Raw genomic sequence first — 20926 nt, 5'->3', positions numbered from 1 at the left:
CTTCATAATCCAAAAATATCACATTAAATTTAGAATATGATTGGGGTAAAATATTTATCAGAGACTTAAGATAATTTAAGACTTTAAATACAACAATACTTGCAACTAAGAATAACTTTCAACATTGACTGACAGCAATGCTATTAATTTAACTGCCATTGTTAGCATAAAACACGGATACACACACAGAAGTATATGTAAACAAATTGTTACGCACTTTATGAAATGCCAAACCGAACCCGAAAGGCGGACGGAGGCTGAATTTGTGGTCTCTGCCGCTTTACCTCTCCCCTAATTTCCCAGTTATTGTCTTTTACATCATCGCTTTACTTAGCATAAGTACAGGCAGGAGCAACAACAAATTGCCGCCCCCTGAAAACGCCTCTTCTTTCAGGGGCGTAGGCTACAATTTCGCTTAGGGATTTTCCCAAATTATTATAAAATTTTTAGAATTTTTTTCTTTTAGCTTTAGAGCTTTTTGAAAATTATACTTTGAAAACTATTACATCCCTAGATATTTACGATTTTTTATATTAGAACCTGCAGACCTAAAGAATTTGTCTTTTAATATTCTTTGATAGTCTTTTAAGGAGACCTATCCTTCTGGAAGAATGACTACGCCAATGTCCTTTTTGGGAACTGCGGCTTTGTTGCCGGCATTCCGTGCTGCGCCGCATGAAACCGTCTGACACCGCCAACGAAAGCAACTCCAACATCCAGTCCGAGCGCCTTTCTGCCATTGTTAACATTTATTTTTATTTTATGCACTCACACCCACACGAAACAGCCCCTCCCGAATGAATTCGCAGCACCACTGGGCGCCTTGAGCTCCAAATAAGTATGCACAGCACGGGGCAGACTCCGATTCCACTGCTTTTCCCGCTCCCAATTCCGAGTTAATATTATTGACTGCTTTCCTGGGATGTTCTTAGCCGACTTTTCCCCCGCCTGTTTTCTTTTTTGGGGCGTGTGCGCGAGCGTGCCAAAGCCAATATTTAGCTAATGGTCTTCATATTTTAAATATTGGAGAAAGGAAGTGGGGAGCAAAGCCACTGGCACACTTTAAAGACTCAAAAACAAAGAAGGGGAAAGGAAAACACAAATTTAACGCCGGCAAAAAATGTGAGAGGGTGCGATGTGCGAGTGTAAAATATTTAAATTAAACTGCAAACGCAAATACACATATACACAATGCAATTTCATTTTCGACCATAAATTGCGCGCATGTGAAAAGTTGCTGCTGTTATTCTTGTTGCTATTGCTGTTGCTCCCATTTTTACGGGTTTATTTATATTTGGTTTGTTATTGTTGCTGTTACTGTTGCCTATTTATTTGCAAATGTCACGAGTCAGTTGGTAGTAAGAGGGGAAAAAGGGGTAGTAAGGGGGAAGGTAATGGGCGTGACTGATAAAAGTAAATTTGTTGATTATTGTTTTTTGCACACTTCAAACACGATAAATAATTAAACGCAACTCCAGGCGAACTTTGGCTGCGGTTTAAATTGCAAATGCAGAGGAAACAGGAATGAATCAAATGGGTTTTCAGCAATTGGAAGGCTTGTGGGTGGCTCTTCCTCCTGAGTGCAAATCTTTGCCAGCAGTCAACAGCAGCAGCGGCGTCGAATAAACCATGAAAATGTTTTGCCAGCCACAAGCAACGAAACAAACAGAACGCATTACCATATGTGCTTGCAACAACAAGAGCAATAGCTACAAATGACAATTTCAACAAAGCACTATAGGCAAACAAAAGCAAACGGCACAGAACGGGGGACCTTCGAAAAATGCAACTCTTGCATATTTGGAACAAGTGAATTGAGCGGGGTGGTGGGGCTTTTCAGGGGTTCGTATATGGAATAAAGTTATATTGATGTCAAACATGCGCAAAAAGAAGCAGAAACAAAGCCCGAAAAAAACAATCAAGTATGCTGCATTGCCTAAGGTATGCTCGAATTTAATGTTATCCAGCGATGGAAAATTAGATATAGAGATACATTAGAATGTAATGACATGTATTTACGGTTCAAATAATTCCTGTAACAATCTTTATTTTTGATGTCTAACGTGGAGCATTCCGTTAATATTACATCTGATATTAACACATTTTTTGATAAACTGTCTATAAAGTAAATATTATGCTTTTGATTTTACTCCCCTAAATTCTGTCACTCTAAACATAGATTAACATTTTTTTAAGAATGATAAGTTAACGAATGGATATAGTTTTAGTTTATCAATTATTTGTTAGCCCTTTAGCAGCCTTCGGTGCACAGGTAATGGGCACAAAAAGTTAAAACGTACTGCTCTTTTGTTACCAAAACATCGTCGACACAAAAGCCGCCCAAATAACTGAAACTGGATCGCAGCAGCGGAGGGGATGCTGTATGGGAGTACCCAGCCCTTTTTCCCAAGCAATGCAAACGATTTTCAAACTGGGCGTATACGTAATCTGCCATGAACCAAATATGTGATGCGAACTGTTGGCCAGAAGGGAAAGTCGGGGGGCTGCCACAATTGTTGATGGCCCGGTTGGCTGGCAAAGTGAGCAAGTGGGCCCGAAATCGAGGACACACACATGGGGAACAATTTGCGCTCTCGAAAATCGCTGAAATCGCTGGCAAAATGATTTGTCCACGTACCCCAGCGAACCCCCAAAACTCCCTGAAGCTATGCAATCATCTTTTTTGTGGGCTTTTTTTTGTTTTCTTTGCCTAATTGACGACACCCTAGCGCATATGCCAGTGCTTGTGCATACATTTTAATTTGTTTACTTTGTGCCCATTGTTGCCGTCGGTGGGGGACAGGTGGATTTAAGCCGAGGTGCCAGGCACGGACACCCACACATGGCCTGGCTAAATACACTTTTACGTGACTCGACGACATCAGCGTGCGGTATTTATGGGACGTACGAGGGGGCAAAAAACCACGGGTGGCGCAAGTTATGGTCTCAAATGTCTTGGAATCGAACCAAATCGTTTGCCAGAGCGATTCAAATATTTCTTTCAAAGATCTTGTGCTTGAGAAAACAATAACTATAGAAAATGTTGGGCTGTGGATAAGCTATGTATTTTAAGAAAGGTATACAAGTAATGTTTAGTTCAAACCAACAAAATATTTTCTAAAAACCAATTTTTAAACCAGGATTGAAATAAAACTACATCTGTCTTAGATTATTTTTCCAAAATATTTGGTCAGTCTTATTTAATTTTAAGGACCCTGTTTTATATAAATTGGCCCCAATCTTTATGATCCTTTTCCGGGAAAGACTCATTCTGGCCCTAAGCTAATTTCCCCTGCCCTAAGTTTAAAGCTGACGCATCGCAAAACGAATTTCCTGCCTCCACATTGACACTGATTTCATTGCAGCCAGTGGCAAACGGTCGCGTTTCAATGGCAGCACCATAAAAGACACCACCCAAGGGCTTAAAACGGGGGACTTTGGGGCAAAAGGTTGGGGAAAAGCGGAAAGCGCGAGCAATGCAAGTTAATGCAAAACGCGGCATTTAACACTTTTGAAAGGAAGCGGGCAAACCGAGTTCCCCTTCTTTTTACAGCCCCCCCATCCCCATCCAATGCTCATGTATTTTTTCCCAGCCCCTTAAACCTCTACCCACCTGACCAGCCAGCCATTCACTCTGAGTCAGCCACACTATGGCCCTATAAAATGCTTACAAAATGTTGTTTTATATGAGAATCCCCTTCACACACATGCACATCATCACACAAAGGCACTGCAGCTGAATGCCAGTGTGTGTGTGTGTGTGTGTGTGGGAATTGCATTTTACATGTGACGCACGTGTGCAACAACAGGGCCAACAAAAACCAACTCGGCCCGAAGCAACAGAGGCAGAGAAATCCGGGACTGAGAGAACAGTCGAAAGATAAGCGGAAAAACGACTGCAGAACTTCCCTTCTCCTTAAATACAAATATAAAAAATATCCTGCTAGAAGGATGAATCTGGCTGCCAATGTCATAACCATTTAAAAAAGGATTGCTATAAGGAAAGGAGCATCTTTAGTACCCATATTTTATAATTCCAATAAATTATTAGATGCGTCTTTTAATAATCTCAAAGTTTATATTGTCTTGGTATAAAACACAGCATGATTTTGTATAAAAATGACAATATTCTTTTCCAACTTAAGACTATTATTATTTTTTATTTTGTGGAGCTTAACCCAAGCATTTCATTAAGATATTTTTCATGGTTACAAATATTCCGAAAAAATCCGAAAAATATTTGATGCTTTTATTAGCTTCTGTTGTTAGTTGGATTTGACAGCAGGCAATAATAGACTTTTCCAACCTTTAGAAACAGATACTTTAAGGTACATGAATATACCTCTTGGGAAAGAAAGGGCATAAAAAGCATAAATCGCTTCACATGCGCAAACAAACTGCCTGCACCTCTTTCTCTTCCTTTTTTCTCACCGCTTTTCCACTGGCTTTTCCTCTCTTTCCCGCTCTGTTTGCGTGTGTGTGTGTGTCAGCACTCATTAGGATTAATTTTCCGGTTGCAGCATAAACTGAAGCTTACAGAGAAGACCCAGAAGGATACGGCAGGTGTACACAGAAAAAACCGAAAGCAGACTCAAGATATATATTTTATTTCTTTAGATGTGAAATTAGATATAGTTTCTCTCTTCCCTCACTCTCATTATTGAAAGAAAATTAACCATTAAAAGTCTGTCTTCACTTGACAAAATCAGGTTTGAGTCCCGAAGAAGTTTCTATTATAGTTTTGCTTTGTTGGCTTGCGGTTCCAATTGTTGTAATGACTTAACAAACCAATTGACTAACATGTCATTGTTTTTTTCCGTGTACGTTCAAGTGTTGAATGCGTCCGTCAGCCTTCAAACGTAATAAAAAGAGCGGTGCAGAGAAGACTGCTCTATCTCTCCCTGTCTCTGGCCGAAAAAGAAATAGTTAAACTGCATAAAATTTAATCAAGAGCGTTGAATGTCAGCCCTGGCCCTGGCAGCTAGAAAGAAGCAGAGAGGGCCGAACACAGGACGAACACGTAAACGAGCAAAATGACATTTTATCATCAAAGGTGGGCCAACAACAGCCAGAGATAGAGATAGGTATAGGTATAGAAGGGGAGGGGAGGGAGATGGGTATAGGGACGGAGATAGAGACGGATAGATAGAGCGAGTGGGAAGTAACCCACAGAGAATCGAGAACCATTTTGTGTGCGCTGAAGGATAACCTACATTTTACTTTTCAGTTTTTAGTTTGCCTTTTTATGCACGTGAGTGTGAGTGTGTGTATGTGTGTGTGTTGGCCAGACTATAGAGCCATCTGTCTCTGTCTGCGTGTGCCTGTATGAATGTGTGTGCAATGACAAAGCAAAACTTTCCAATTAACTTTGATTAAAAAGTTTCCACTATCACCCTACAATGTAAACATGAAAAATTTGTTTGAATTAAACTGCTGGCAGTCAGTCAGTAAGAGGATGGCTATAGGTGGGCGTCAGGGCATGTGGGCGTGGCAGGTGCACATAAAATCAATTTGCAATAAAATCAGTAAGTTGTATTTGCCCAGCTCAAACATGGTCAGGAAAATGGAGAGACAGAGATGTGCGAAAAGGAAGGTTTCTGATTAGTTGGACGATGGGAATTAACAGGGGGAATTTATTCGATGGTTTGAAATTAAACAGAAAAATTCCTTTAGCGTTTTTAAATTAAACATGAACTTTTGAAAAGGATTTTGAAAGTATTGCTTCTCTTAGTTTTCTCTAAGTTAAAAGGATGTCAGGACTCGTTTGGATACTCCTGGTTCACAGTCGCTTTGACTGGTAATTTATCGATTAAATAACTTTGGAAGGAGTAAATGCAACTCAAACAAAGCCCTGGATCCGCGAGTGATGCAGCCGCATAATGGACAGTTGGCCACAACCGCAGGACCACCACAGATATGCCAATCCATCCACACAGAGGCACACAACAATTGCAATCCCGAGTGCACTGGTGTATGTGCGCTCTGTATTGTGTAAATTTGCAATATTTGTTTTCATTTCATTCACTTAAAATGCTGTGTTTGGCATACGGTAACTGAAAGAAATCACACGCAGAGAAAGAACATGATAGTATCTTTGGAGTTTTTGCTAATAGCCAAAAAAAATAAACATTTACTTAAAACTTTTATTGACCTAAGATGGTAAGTTCATAGAAAGTTAAAACTGGCACTGTCACATTTTGTTGTCTTTGATTAGTTATTGATTTTTAATTTAAAGAGTGAAATGGAGCTTGAAATATCATAAATATAAACTTGGCCAAAACAATATTTTCTTTTTGATATACAGGCTAAAAATTTACTTTGTTTCAAAAATTCTACACTTATAACTTAAATATTTGCATTATTTAACAATTTACTGCCAATATTTTTCCTCTGTGCTCGGTCGATGCTGCATGCCTTTATATCTGGCAAAATGTTGGGGTCACCACCTGCAATGCTTTCGAAGGGTTTTCGGTGAGCGCTGCCTCCTCGATCACCACTTTGCCGCAAATGGCACATCAATTACATTCTTACATTTCATAGCAGATACAAATTTGCAACAGCAAACTGCTGGCAACCAGCATTTGGCATCTGTTTCTCCCCCTTGCCGCTCCTGTTTATTTGATTGTTGGCTGGTGTGTGCTCCATATCTGTATCTGTGTATCTGTGTATCTGAATCTGCATCTGTATCTCTGGTCCTGGTTTAGCCCGCACATGACGAGCATTTTTGCACAATGGCAAAAAAATCTGTCGGTTGTCAATTTGCGAGTGTGTGAGTTAGAACGATATTGCAATGTGCATTATTTTGGCAATGGAAACAGGCAGCTGCAGGTGCTCAATCCTCCATCCTCTACACTCAAATAAAAAAACCTACACAGTTTCACATTTGAAACTATTCAAATTAGCTTTTACATTTTTAGGTTTTAAACTTTTGCTTTGAAATCTTTCTTGTTATTAATTTAATTGTAATTTATCCAAGGAAACCAAAAAAAAATATTTGTTTTTTATTTTACGATAAGAAATTAGCATTGTATTAAAAACAATTTTTTTTCTGGGAATATTATTTGTTGTTAATTCAAAGGTTGCACCTTTTTAAGGCCGTTGTTTCTAAAAATACAAAATATTTTTTTCAAGTGTGCTTAGGTCAGAAGCCCGCTCCGTTTGCATTGCGAATCAATCGTTTTGAATGATTGATAGAAATGTTTGCAATATATATTTACCAGCTGGCACACATCGATCGATGTGGAACTTCGCCTCGGGAGAAGTGCAAAAAAATTACACATACGCCCCATGTGCGGGCGAGCGCGTGACAAATTTTAACGCTCCGACGCGTTGGGGTTTTATGCCGCCGAAAGGCGAATGGCGCAGCATAGAAGCCACCTAATAATGCTGCAGCATTAAAAAACCATAAAAGGAATCGCGACTTTGATGTAGGGCTGCCTTAAAGCTGCTTTTCCCACTCCTTCTCCCTTTGCAGCGCATTAAAAGTTTGCTTGGGGAAAACCCTTTTCTTGCGGTCCTCGAGGCTGCGGCAAATCTTCAGTCAGTGGCTGGCCCTTTTCGGGGACTTAATAAATAATTTGGCCAGCAAAAAAATTGATGCTTCAATAAACCTCGGGCCAGCTTACCTTTTGGGACTCCGCACCAGAAATAATCAAGTTTGCACAGCGCTGAAAGCCACACTAACTTCAATGTGCGCCAAACGCACTTCAAAAATTGTTTTGCAGTTCCTCCTTTTCCACTCATATTTCACCCTGGTTTGCGCATATTTTCTGTCCGCTCCTTAAACTTGAACGAGAGTTGTCCAAAAGTAAATAATGAGTTAGAGACAGAAGCGCAAGAGGTTTAGGGATTGGAATGGGAAGTTGGTCAAGCTGCAAACTGGGTCGTCAATTTAGGGAGCATTTGAGGAAGACATTCACTGGAAGCCAAATAAATCGAAGAAAGTTCGGGGAAGTTATGCTTTCTACTTACCTTTATGGGTGCGTTGCTTTTTATTCGGTTTTCGCGTTTGGGCTTTTCTTATAAAAGAATACACTCACTTATCCAACAGAAATCACGTAGAAATCATTATTTTTGTTAACGATTAATGTGTTAACTTCAAATCTTTTAATGAGAATTTTTAAATCCAATTTTTATTTTAACATGCTTAGAAAAGGCAAATTTGTTCCATCTGGAAGCTTTCTTTTAAAATAAATTGTAATTCAATGAGTTTAGTCAAATATATTTATCACAAAAACAGACTTTATAGCTTTATTAGAAAAACTAAAAGGGACATTAGTCAACTTAGGATCATTTATTTTATAGGATTATTTATGGGAACCACTACATCTACCGCGGTTTCTGCGTGTTCCGGGCTGATATACATTTAGAAAATCCACAGCCAGACTGCGTTTAGTAGTGCAGTATTTTATGGGGCTTCATTTGAGCGTGTGGCTGCTGTTGTTTTTGGAGGTTTCGCACGGCATTTGTTTTTTATTTTATTGGATTTTATTTTATTTTTCACGGCGGGTGAGTTGCTTGTTTGTTTCGTTGTGTTTGCCTGTCGGTTGTGCATAAATTGCGGTGTGCGAGGTCGCCCAATCCCCATTTCCCCCAACTCGCAGCTGCAGATGCGATGCTCTTGTGCCGTGTGCGCTGAAACAATAAACAACGTGACTTATCACATTGCGTAACTTGTGATTTAATTGGATTTATGCCCACGTACGCTCAGTGGGAAAGGAGAGAAAATTGCCGTTCGTGAGCATTTCCGCTCAATTTTATTGCAACTGCAACTCCGTTTTACCCACTCCCACGTGACTTGTGTAATGTCCAGAAATCGGAACCCAATCGCATTTCCCATCGATTGTGGTTGCGCAAAGTTTTTAATTATGTTTGCGGTTAGCAATTGGATTTCTTTCCTACGTCCCATCGACCCACGGAAATCCACTGGACGCAGGACACCTGACGGGCACAAACATGGATGACGTTTAATTATTTCATACAAGCCATGGCATGTGCATATGTATTCTTTGCCTCTGCCTGGTGCCAGTTAATGTTTCGATTTGCACGGTTTTTGCATACCACTCAGAGAGATTTCTTTGTTTGAGCAACGCGTCAAAACGTTAAATATTCCATGCCAACTATTTAAAGGCAAAAAAAAAAATAATGGTGGAGCCTGTGTGGAAACTGGTGGTGCAAATGCAACAGCATCGTAAATATTTGCCACATGCAGTAGGAACAAATGTAAAAACCCAGCACTCTTACACTGAAACTATATCTTGTACACTTTCCAAGCTTGTTACAATAAATATTATAATTTTTTAGTTCTCTTTAAAAATTTGTTTTAAGCTAAGAATCTTAAGTTTCTAAACTGCAACTTCTCAATCACTTTAACAACTAATTTAAAAGGGTTTTATTTATGAGCAATTAAGAAGAAACTTTGGTTTATTTAAGCTTTTTAAACCAACATCTTTATTATAGCTTAATGCACTTAAATGGATTTAATATTTTGCTGAGTGGAGCAAAGCGGTCAAATCAAATGCGAGCCAACATGGCGTATGCGTAATTATAATTATGTAATGCAAACAGCACAAAGCGCACACACACACACACACATATACACACAGTCAGACTGATAGAGGCCCCATACACACATCCACCGGCACTCACATAGACACATGTCATTTTAATTAGCATATAGAGCAACACGCATACGCCACGTTGGTCGTCGGACTCAATTTCAAGGCACTTGGCATTTGGACATCCCAGTTATAATTGTTCAACAGGCTTACGCAAATGGAGGCAAAAGGGGCGATGGGGAGTGGCAGGGGCAGGGGCGGTGGAAGGGGAAGGACAACACACGACAGTTGCGCATTCAATTAACGCAACTGAAACACACACGCTCACTTACGCACACTATAATACAATTCGTAACTAGGCCGCAGCTTCTCTTTTTCCCCCCGAACTTTCCCGCCCACCGATTTTCCCAACGCGATTATCGAGACTCTTTGGATTCCGCTTGTTGGGTTTTAGCGTTGTTTTTCGGGGTGCCAAAACATTTTGGCATAGTAAATCCGAAGCATCCTTCCTCCCCAAAAACCCTCCGTTAAGTGTTTTCCACCCATTTGGTGTGTGTATGTGTGTGCCGGCGAATACATAATTAAACGATTCACAGTTTTGGGCATTTAAATTAAATTATGGCTGTGAAGTGTTGAGCGGAATATGGGGAAAGTGTGGAGCGAAACTCGAGAGCGTATCGAGTTCTGTTAATTGACAGATGCTAATTATTACCTAATTATTATTTATGTGCGGCTGAAGGAGCTGTCTGTCGGAAAATCATGAAACAATGGGGAATATAGTTGAATATAGACATATGGTAATATGGCCACAAAAATATTAAAATGAAATTAATCGAGCATAAAACTTTAGACAAAAAGATGTTTCTTTAACTTACTTTACTAACACTGAATAGTTTAAGATATTCAAGAATCTGACTTCTAACCTAAAGCCTAAGCTAAAGTTTTTTATACTTTTTCATCTATTTTCGTAACGTCTAAATAATCTTTTCATCGAAACCAGCTTCGTATTCAAATTCGTCGCAGCTCAAGCCCCGAAGCGGAACTGCGGCACTTTCATAACTCGCCAAAAGCCGCTCAGAAAAGGTTTTCATGGAAAAATCGGGCGTGCTACTGCAATTGTACGAACCGTTGGGCAAATGTTCAACGAGTTATGGTTTTTTGTTTGTTAACGGTTTCCCCCCAATCATTTTATATAGAGGAGATTATTCGCTTTTATAAAACCGAAACTCGAGCAAAACCCCCAAAGCGAACGAAAACTTTACTGCAGGGCAAAAATATGAAAAGTTTTCCTCAAACAGACACGCCCCCCAAAAAGGCGAATATGTGTCCGTGTTATGCACGTGTGTGTGTGGGGGCGGTAGAACTGCCTTTTTTGTGATTAGCATAAAGCTGCCAAAAGTCTGAGTCTGTTTCTGGCTTTGGTTGGAATCTGACTCTAACACTACGAGAAACGTGAATTCAATTGAAAACCAAAAATATATAAATACAATTTATTTCAATCTGAGGATGTCCATTACTATTTAATTATTTAAAATTTCCAAAATGAACTAAAAAATAGGCTTTTAAGAACAAGTTCTAGAGGGGTTTAGTTGTGTATAATTTTTTTGTTTTATCACATTACTTTAAATGTGGAATACCATAATGCTTCATTAAAAATGTATATTTTTTAATAGTTTTTAATATTTTCTGCTAGTGCATTCGAAGCCAATAAACATTTGTACTCGTACTCGGCTCTCCAAGACACCCACAGAGCTCAGCCCGGCTTCTAAATACCTTTAAAAATATTGGCAGCAGCAAGGCCAGTTTGTGTCCGTTTGTAACGAAAGCTGACCGGAAAGTCAGGCCGGGCTGCATCCACAATGTGCCCAATGGCCCAGACCCGGGACTCCGGACTCCGGACTCAGGACTCCGGACTCCGATCCTCTCCACTCGGATTTCGACTTGTTTGCATGTGTTGCGCACTTGCTGTGAGGCTTACCTTGCACATCTGCACTCACACGAGGGTGTGGTATTTTTTTTTGTTGGGGAATAAAGGGGGTGGGGCATTCGTATTTGGCAAGCTAAACGAGTTTAGTTGGCCAAACATTATCATAACTTGGTCGTTTGCAAGCCGCAATGGTGTAATCGTTTCATTTTTAAAACGTTTTCGGCATTTTTACGGTACTTTCCCAAAATGGCTGCCTTTCCGTTCATTATTTTGATGTCCGGTTGGGCAGCAGAAAGTGGAGAATGTGGAGGAGCTGGGAGCCCCAAAAACTACAGCTGCCTATTTAAAATGCAGTGTGTGGGCTCCCAGGGTAACGCTGCATACCGCATAATAATAAACTTTCACTTTTGGCAGGTTTACTCAACTGTAGTCTGCCTTTTTTCAGCTTATTCGACTTCAATTTAAGCGGCAAATAATTGCTTACCTCTGGGGGCCAAAAAAAAAGTGGGTAAGGGGGCTAAGTATCTGTGGGCGTTGAGGGTGGTTTTAACCCCTTTTCAAGGGGGGCCAATGACGGCCGCAGGTGTCGGCATATAATTAATTTTATGCATAATCAAGCAAAGTGAAATAAAAACGCCTATTAATTATAGTTTTTGCTGCCAGCCCTAAATAACTTTATTCGTGTCGGGTGTATGTGTGTGGGTGGAAATTAATTCAATGCGCTTAAATTTCACGTCTATTAGTCTCCGGAGTCCAACGCCAGTTTCTAATTTCCATACTGCTGCTGCTGTGTTTGGCATTTGGGCCATCCAACGCCACTCGCCGGGCAATTAATTTAGAATTTTAATACCCAAAGTCGCTGCTCCCAGCTAATTGTGGCCTGCAGAGTGACCCTGGCCTGGTGAAACCTTCTGCCGCACTAAACAGATAAAAAAAATGTTTTAAATTTCATATTCCCATGTTTCACAATGAAAACTCTTCCGAAGTCAAACATTTAATTTAAAATAATAGGTAGGATACAAGGATATTTTAATTATATTTTATTTGCGATCATATACAATAAATCAATTCAATCGAAAATTCGACCCAAAAATACAAACCAAAATAAAAACACTGATTTTTATAATTTGGAAAGAGGTTACATTGTAAAAATGACGAAAAATCGAGCCAAAATTACAAACCAAGATGAGTACACAGATTTTTAGGGGACTTAACCACAATCATTTTAAGGCATGCCATTTTGAAATCGGATGTGTATATCAAAAGTTATGGGCTTAGTAGTGCAGGTTTTTGCTCATTTTTCTGCAAAGCAATTTTTCGAAAATTTGGAAAGGGGTTACATTGTAAAAATGATGAAAAATCGACAAAAAAAATCAAGATGAGTACACAGATTTTTCGGGGATTAAACCACAATTATTTTGAGGTATGCCATTTTGAAATTGGATGTCTGCAACAAAAGTTATGGGGTTAGAAGTGCGGGTTTTGGTGAATTTTCTGCAAAGCCATTTTTCGAAAATTAGGAAAGCGGTTACATTGTGAAAATTATAGCAATTATAGCTAAATTTTTTACTGTGTGAAGTGAGTTAGCATGTTCATAAAGATCGATTTCATTCTTTAAAAAAGAGCTGGTGCGGCTCAAATTCCAGATACATCCGGGAGAAACCAAGGGTTAAGCGACCTTCGGTGGCTGAACATTAGGTGGGAACATTGGCGTGGCCAGAGAAACACCTGCCCGAACGGAAGCGGAAACTGTCAAAGGCACAACAAACAAACGCAGCGATGAAAAAACACCTACAGGGTGAGTGGGGGAGTGGCAGCAGGGAAAAAGGAGAAAAAACCATTAGACGACACAATTTACTAGGTCAGCAGCAAAGGATGGCAGGTGGCAGGGCAATAAAAACAAAAGTGCCAACTGGCTTGAGCCGAGTGGAAAGGCAGGGAAAACGGCAAGTGCCATGGACTCGAACTTGTGTGCAAACAGTTTAAAGTGCGACGACGGTGGCAAGTAATAAGACAAAGTGGAAATTTAATCAACAATAAACCTGAAACTGTTAAATAGGCAAACAAGGATGGTTAGAGGGTGGGCCCACGAAAATTGAGACAATGAAAAGCCCGTTATTTATGCGGTGGCCGGGCTAATTACGAAAATAAAACATGATTTATGGCCCAAAGGCGCAAATGAGCCATGATGTGTGTGTGGGTGGAGAGTTGTGAAAAGCTAGATTGAGCGGAAGGAAGACGGGGAAATGTATGAAACGGCAAACAAAGGACCTTCTTCCTTATATATAGTGCTCAAGTTGTGGGCCATTATTTGTGGATAATTGGTATGCGAGTCGCTCGCCAGATGAGTTGACAACTTGCGAATGATAGTCCGCAGCTGAGATGGCCCAAGTCAATGGTTCGGAAACAAACTGCAGGCAAATCAATCAGGCAAACACCCACAAAGGAAAAGGAAAAGAACTCGGGGACCAAGCTCATCATTATGGCTCATTAGCAAAGCAATTTTAGCGGGTGTGTAGTAAATGTGCGTCCCTCCTTCGCTTTTCCCATTTTCCTTTTGCCGCTTACTCGCATATTGAATGCTGCTAATTTGGCCATAAGCCGCTCAAGGCCCAAGCACTTCGTGCATAATGCCAAATCTCCCAGTGTGTCAACGTCGACAAAACTATGCCACCCACTAGCCATTTTCCCTTCATAAGACTTAGCCAAGCCTAAGCCAACTGCTTATTACTCGCATGTACAAGCTTGTGGGCCGAAAAAAGAAACAATGGGAAAAGCGCTGAAGTTACGCAATTTGGATCGACTGGGAAAACTAGTTCACTCGGAAATGGTTAAAGATGGAGCTGAAACTAAAATTAGGTAGTCTTCCCTTTAGTTCTGAAATATGAAGTGGTTAATTTCTAATCGCGAAAAGGTTTTGGAATTAAAAGTATATAGTTGTTTAGGTTTAATCGCGAAAAGGTTTTAGAATTTAAAATACAAGATTGTTCTAGACTTCCCTCGTTATGATGCTGTTTTGCATTTAGCGGCAGGACAAGGAAGAGATTGGGAATGGCGTAATGTGGTTGCGGTGGGCCAGGATCCCATGTGTCCATTATTCGGTGGAGGAACCAAGGATGCCACCCACACACGCACATGCTGGCTGGCTTACGGACAATCACCGCCGTCGAGGCTTGTTGATAGCCTTTATTGTCTGCAACTGCTGCGACTCTTAATGTCAACGAAGGTGGGGTGGCAAAGGGGTTGCATCTCTGGTGGAGAGTGGGTTTGGCGTGGTGTGGTTTGGTTTTGGGGGAGGGGGAGGGAGTGTTGCATGTTGACGTTGGCAACCGCAGCAACAAATGTACTAGGAGTCAGCAGCTGGGTGGGGCTGAAAACTGGGGGGCGGGATAAGCAAATGCAACAGCAACAGACTGCTGGCTCTCATTATGTGTAATGGCTGTAGCAACATCATCAACGGCCAGTAAACAACAACAAAAGGCGGCAGCAACGTCCACAACAACAACAACAACAACTGCTGTCAGGGAGTCCGAAATGACAACAATGCGCCAAAAAGGAGGAAGTCATGAATGCAATCTACCTGCACATTGCCGCCCGATTCCGAAAGGAATGAAAAGCCAGCGGAAAGCAAGGGAAAAGCAGAGGAAAAGCTGCTGCCAGCAGTTACTTACCGCCGCTGGCAGCAGCAGCAACAACAACAAAGGCCGAGCAACGAATACCTGTAATGGAAAATATGATCCAGAGTTGCAAAACATGCCTGCGAAAGGATCTCGGATGAATGTCACAACTTGGGGTCATTATATAAGAAGTACACTTAAAATTGTTCCAGTAACGAAGAGATATTTCGCTGTTTTGCAAACATTTCGTTTTAATTTATCCACCTGATCCAATTAATTCGAAGTGAAAATGAGATAGAGGTTGACTACCCTTAAAATAACTACATTTTTCATGATATAAACTTGTGTTCGCATCAATATATTTAAGAATCTCAACGCTAAGACCAAAAAACACTTTATTTTAGTATATTCCCTGTAATAGCTTATGGATAAACGTTAAACTAATCGCTTCTTCACCCTCTTCCTTACCATTTCAGCATGGACTTCACGAGTCTGGTCTGCTGCAGCCTGGCCTTCGTCCTATATCTGAACACCCTGAACGCTGGCTTCGTCTACGACGACAGGTAAGAGTCATTATGCCTAAGAAATCGGAGTAGCAAAATGTTCAAGCTTTCAGGCAAATTTATTAAAGTTGCGATAGCATATCCTGAATTGCGTTTCGTTACAAAAAATAAGGAGGAGAAGAAAGGTGGGCTGGGGAAAGTCGCCTGCGGCATGCCTTGATGCTGCAATGGAATTCCAGTGGTGCTTAAAATCGAATTTCAGCCAGGCAACCGCCCACACACACCCACACATAACAGGCTGCTCCACCGACTTTATGCGGCATTAGAGTGGCATTTGTTTATGTGAACCAGCGGCGGTGGAAAGCTGGGCAGGTGGGTTTTTGGGTGGGGCTGCCACCACCCCTTCGGCCTTTGCCATGATATACGAGCTGCTGGCACCGCCGTCGTCGTTGTCACGAACACCCGTCCAAAATCCTACAAAAGTCCGCCTGCCGTGCGTGCAGAGAGTGCACAGGTGGCAGAGTAGAAATACCGCAGGATACCCCGCACATTCGGAGGAGCAGGACTCCCGCCAAAGACCAAAATGCAAGCCCAGTTACGAGGCAGTGTGTTTGTGGGGGAAAAGCCAACAGGATACTAGTCGATGACGTTGGCAACGTAGTGGAAGTCGTTTTAAGAATGGTTGTTTGTGCACGGTGAAAAAGTAAGGAAAGATAGATCGCAGAAACCAGATTTTCAAAATTATATCTTAGAAGAGATCTGTTTTCAAAAATTAGTATTACTTGGTCTACCTTACGGACTTTTGAACATTATTATAAAGTTATTGGTGAATAAGATCAATACATTAATTCTGAAGACAAATTTTTAAAGGACATGCAATGTTTGGCCTAGTGCACTTACTTTTACAGTGTGTGTGGATGCCGATGATGCCGTCAATGACAAAACATCGAGACGCAGGCAGTTCGACTTAGCCTCGGCACAAAATGTGCACAATAAATGCATGGGTAGTTGTGTGTGGGACCCTTAATGACTGGACAAAAGTTGCTAGGTAGTTTTTTTACTAGCAGAAAAAATCCAAGGAGATTGAACTTAAATCGGAAATACGGGCAATTGCTTTGTTCTAGAGTCAGTGAAACAAAAATTCTAGTGGTAAAAACTGATTTGAAAATCAACATGATTGGTTTATACTTATTTCCGCTTTAAGCTCGATTTGTACTAGAATAAAATGAATCGTTTTGTTAAATTCCCAGCAATACAATATTTGTAATTATGCATAACCTAAATAACACATTAGGAACTTAAGGACTATACCAAAAAGCCTAGAAAATCAATCATTGACCGGAAATTGCCTTATGCTGTTTATTCTGTGAACCTCTTATCCTAATAGCTGAACATCTCCTTCCCTTTTGCAGACGCGCAATCCTGGCCAATGCGGATGTCTCGGGCGGAACTCCGTGGCAGCGGAGCTTCTCGAACGACTTCTGGGGCACTCCGCTGACGGACAGCGGATCCCACGGCTCGTGGCGACCGCTGTGCGTGCTCAGCTTCCGGCTGAACTATCTGATTGGAGGGGGATTTGCGCCGTGGGGCTTCCACCTGGTCAACAACCTGCTCCATTGTGTGGCCACAGCGTTGGTGGTGCGGGTGGCGCGCACCCTCTTGGCCTCCGTTTGGGCCGTTCTGGCCGCCGGCACCCTCTTTGCGGCCCATCCCATTCACACGGAGGCGGTGGCCGGGGTGGTGGGGCGGGCGGACGTGGCCGCCTGCGTCTGCTACCTGCTGACGTACCTCAGCTACCTGCGGCACATGAGGTGGCGCGAGTCCGGCGATCCCCGCCAGTGGCTGGGCCTGGGCGTCACCCTGCTCCTGGCCTTGGCCGGTCTACTCTGCAAGGAGACGGCCATCACGGCGCTCCTCGTTTGCGCCCTCTTCGACGTGATGCGCGGTCTGAGCGGCCAGGTGGACAAGGTGAGTCGGCAAATGATTAGAATACTGTTGCTCTTCCATAAGGAAACCCCCCATTCTCCATTTCAAATTTTGATGATTTTCAATAGGCTGGTAAATGAACATATATTATTTTTAGTCTTGTAACTTTGTATCCATTTATTTTAAGTCTTAAAAAAGAAAAAACATTTTTTTTTTTTGGCGGCGCATTCGATTTCCGCTTACTGGAACATCTGAAACCAAAAATTCCAACAGGATTAGGAAGAGTACATGTTTGGCTCTGGCATGAAAACAAATGAACAAATAGTTTTTGAGTAACCTTATGCGCCAGTCGTAAAAATATTTTTTCGAGAAAAACGCGTTTAAAGTTTTGAGAAGTTCTCGCCGTCGCCTGACGCTTCCACCATAAATCGTCTATATCTTCAAAAGTTTTTGAAAGCATCACTTGAAATTTTAAAAGAACATTCTTGAATAGGTTCAAATTAAATTTAAAAAATATCGTTTTTTTGAAACCGAGAATGGGGGTCCTTTTAAAGCTTTCCCATTTCTATAATCTATTCCCCATTTTCCACTCCCCTTTCTACAGCAACGCCTTCGATCCGTTTGCATAGTTCTGGGCGCTCTCTTCTGCGGCGCTTATTACCGCCTGGTCATCGTGCCCGGACCGCAGACGGCCTTCTCCAGCGCGGACAACCCCATTGCGAGGACTCCCTCCACCTGGACGAGATTGCTGACCTTCCTCTACCTGCCCGTTTTCAATTTGAGGCTGCTGCTCCAGCCGAATGTCTTGAGTTTCGACTGGGGCATGGATGCCCTGCCCAGAGTGACTTCTTTGTGGGATCGCCGGAATGCCCAGTCCGCCTGTTTTTATGCGGTGCTGGTGGGCGTGGCGTGGCTCAGTTGTCGGCAACTGGTGAGCGGGACCAAGGAGGTGACGCCCAAGGGGGATGCATCCTATCCGCAGTACCACATCCAGAAGGTGGCCAGTCGCAAGTCGCGCTCCAAGCGCAAGCGAATGGCCAACAACAGCAAGTACCAAGCCTTTGAGGCAGCCTATCATCACCCGGAAGCGCTTCCATGTCGGGATTGCAACAACAATAATAGCAGTGGCTATGTTTATGAAGGGAGTACCCACGTTTCGCAAGCCCAAGCCCAAAACCCTCACCTCGTGTCTTCCGCCTTTCGCGGCTCCCGAAGCAGCAGCAGTTGCAGCAATAGCACCAATAGCTCCACTTCCAGCTCCTCGAGTTCGAGTTCGAGTAGCAGTAGCTCCAGTTCGAGTGGTGGCTACCTCTGCTCCGCCAAGGACTACGCGCTGGAGGGGATGTCGCCGGGAAATCGACATGCCTGCGTCCTGCTAATGTCCTTCAGCTTCCTGGCTCTGCCCTTCCTGCCAGCCAGTAATCTGCTCTTCTACGTGGGATTTGTGGTGGCCGAACGACTGCTATACCTGCCCAGCGTGGGCTTCTGTCTACTGGTTGGATATGGCGTCTCCAAACTGATGGCCTGCAGCCAGAGAACCCGCTGTGCCCTACTACTGAGCTTCAGTGTCCTTTTGGCTGCCATGAGCCTGCGAACCTGGCGGAGGAACGCCGACTGGCGGGACGAGGAGAGCCTGTACCGCAGCGCCATTGCCATCAATCCGCCAAAGGGTAAGTGCTCCTCTCAGATCTCTTGTAGCGAAAAACCCGCTTATTCGATTCGCCTTTTCAGCGTTGGGCAATCTGGGCAGCGTACTCAGCTCGCAGGGGCGTTATGAGGAGGCCAAACATGTCCTGCAGGAGGCCATTAAATACAGGCCCAACATGGCGGATGTGCACTTTAATCTGTGAGTAACCAATAACTGACAATTTGGAGCACTTAGTCACCTTTTAACCAGGAGTTTGTGTTTTAGGCTTAGGAGAAATAGGTTCATTTATTGGTGTTTTAATCTTGCTTTCCATTTGTACTCCATTTTAAGATCACTGTATGATGAAATGATACATTTTCAAATAGTTTTTGATATAGACACTCTAATGAAACTCACGTAACGCAATTTATCTTGTTTGATTCTCATAAAAAAGTGTAAATCGGAACTGGCTTCATTATGTTGCCTAGCCACATGTGACAGGCAAAAGCGATGCAATAAATGGCAGCCATTTTCATTATCTTTTCATGCCACCCACATCTCAGGCCCTACATATAAACCCCTTGAAAACCCTTCGGTCGGGTGCGCATTTAGCGCGGCCATTTTATGCAACGTAGCAGCCCAGTTATGAGACTCCTTCCCCGGGAGACGGCAATACAATGCCGAACAAGCTGTCAAATGAAGCCCATTTCCCTTCTTTTTTCACGCTACCCGAGACACGCACCAATCCTCCAAGTCGCCATGCGACTGCATCCTTCGTCTCGTTTTCCCATTTGTATCCTGCTCAGGGCATTTGCGTGCCGCTGCAGAAACTATGCGCATTTCGTGATGCATGCACTGGGAGAAATGAAAATAAGGACTATTTCTGTCTTCTACCCTCTTAACTCTACGAATTAACCAACATTCGGTGTCCTTAACTTCGTGTTAAGCTTTCCCTGATCTGTTAAACTTCGAAATCCTTACCTGCCATGGTTAATCATTAAGTTCTTTTAGGGAAATGGAGGTCTTTTTTTTCCGTGTGCCTTCCAGGATGCTCGACAAAAATCCTTAGCTTTCACACTCTCTCCGTCCGTCGGTCTGTCCCGCTGTCAACGTCTGACAAAGTCTGTAAGCGTGCTCTGTTCGCCGCTTTCTGTGCTGTTCTATTCTGTTCTGTTCTGGTCCTCCTGTATAGTTATGGTATAGTACTCTGCTGGGTCTGTGTTTTGTCTGCTGTCTGTTGTCTGTTCGCATTGCATTTTTGCTCATTGCGCATATTTCACAGCAGCGACGCGATGCGACATAAAACGGGACAGAAGAAAAGCCAGCAGCGGCCGGAGTGGAAAAAGCGGAAATACAAAGCTAAAAAAGAAAAGAAAAGGGAAAGAAAAGTGAGCGCGGAGTTGCGCTTTGAATATTCAGTGCGTCATTTCGGGCTTTCCTTTTTACCGCCTGTCTGTCAACGTCAGGCGGCTTGTCGCAAGCCAGATTATTGCTTGTACTAACCCCGATTACCGGGCCCAACTCCTTTTCCCAGGCTAATGCCACAGTGCTCAAGTCAATGGTTCAGAACCAGGTCACAACTGCTAGGGCTGCCATTATGTGTGTCCTGTGGAAACCCTTCAACAGGCTGCCTACAAAGCGAACCACGCGCTAATCGAAAATCAATGTTGGCCCCCGACCGCAGCAGCCTTCCCCCAGTTTTCCCAGTTTTCCCAGCAATCCTGCGGATACACATCCCTGTACATACATTATTTACTGCGATCAAATCA

General features: G+C 42.5%; 1 protein-coding gene across 2 annotated transcripts in view; it reads left to right on the top strand.

Moving 5' to 3' along the window:
- The window catches only part of LOC108038603 (protein O-mannosyl-transferase TMTC2), a 31072-nt gene that overhangs the window by 7410 nt on the left and 2736 nt on the right, over window positions 1-20926 (top strand). For both annotated transcript variants that reach the window (XM_044459980.1, XM_044459981.1), the window contains exons 2-5: window positions 15578-15664; window positions 17017-17572; window positions 18135-19200; window positions 19262-19376. In XM_044459980.1, the coding sequence (XP_044315915.1) occupies window positions 15578-15664; window positions 17017-17572; window positions 18135-19200; window positions 19262-19376 (1824 nt within the window). The remainder of the gene's footprint in view (window positions 1-15577; window positions 15665-17016; window positions 17573-18134; window positions 19201-19261; window positions 19377-20926) is intronic.

This window comes from Drosophila rhopaloa, unplaced genomic scaffold, assembly GCF_018152115.1.
Source record: "Drosophila rhopaloa isolate 14029-0021.01 unplaced genomic scaffold, ASM1815211v1 contig_2, whole genome shotgun sequence".
Taxonomy (NCBI): Eukaryota; Metazoa; Arthropoda; class Insecta; order Diptera; family Drosophilidae; genus Drosophila; species Drosophila rhopaloa.
This window is presented reverse-complemented; position numbering and strand designations above follow the sequence as displayed.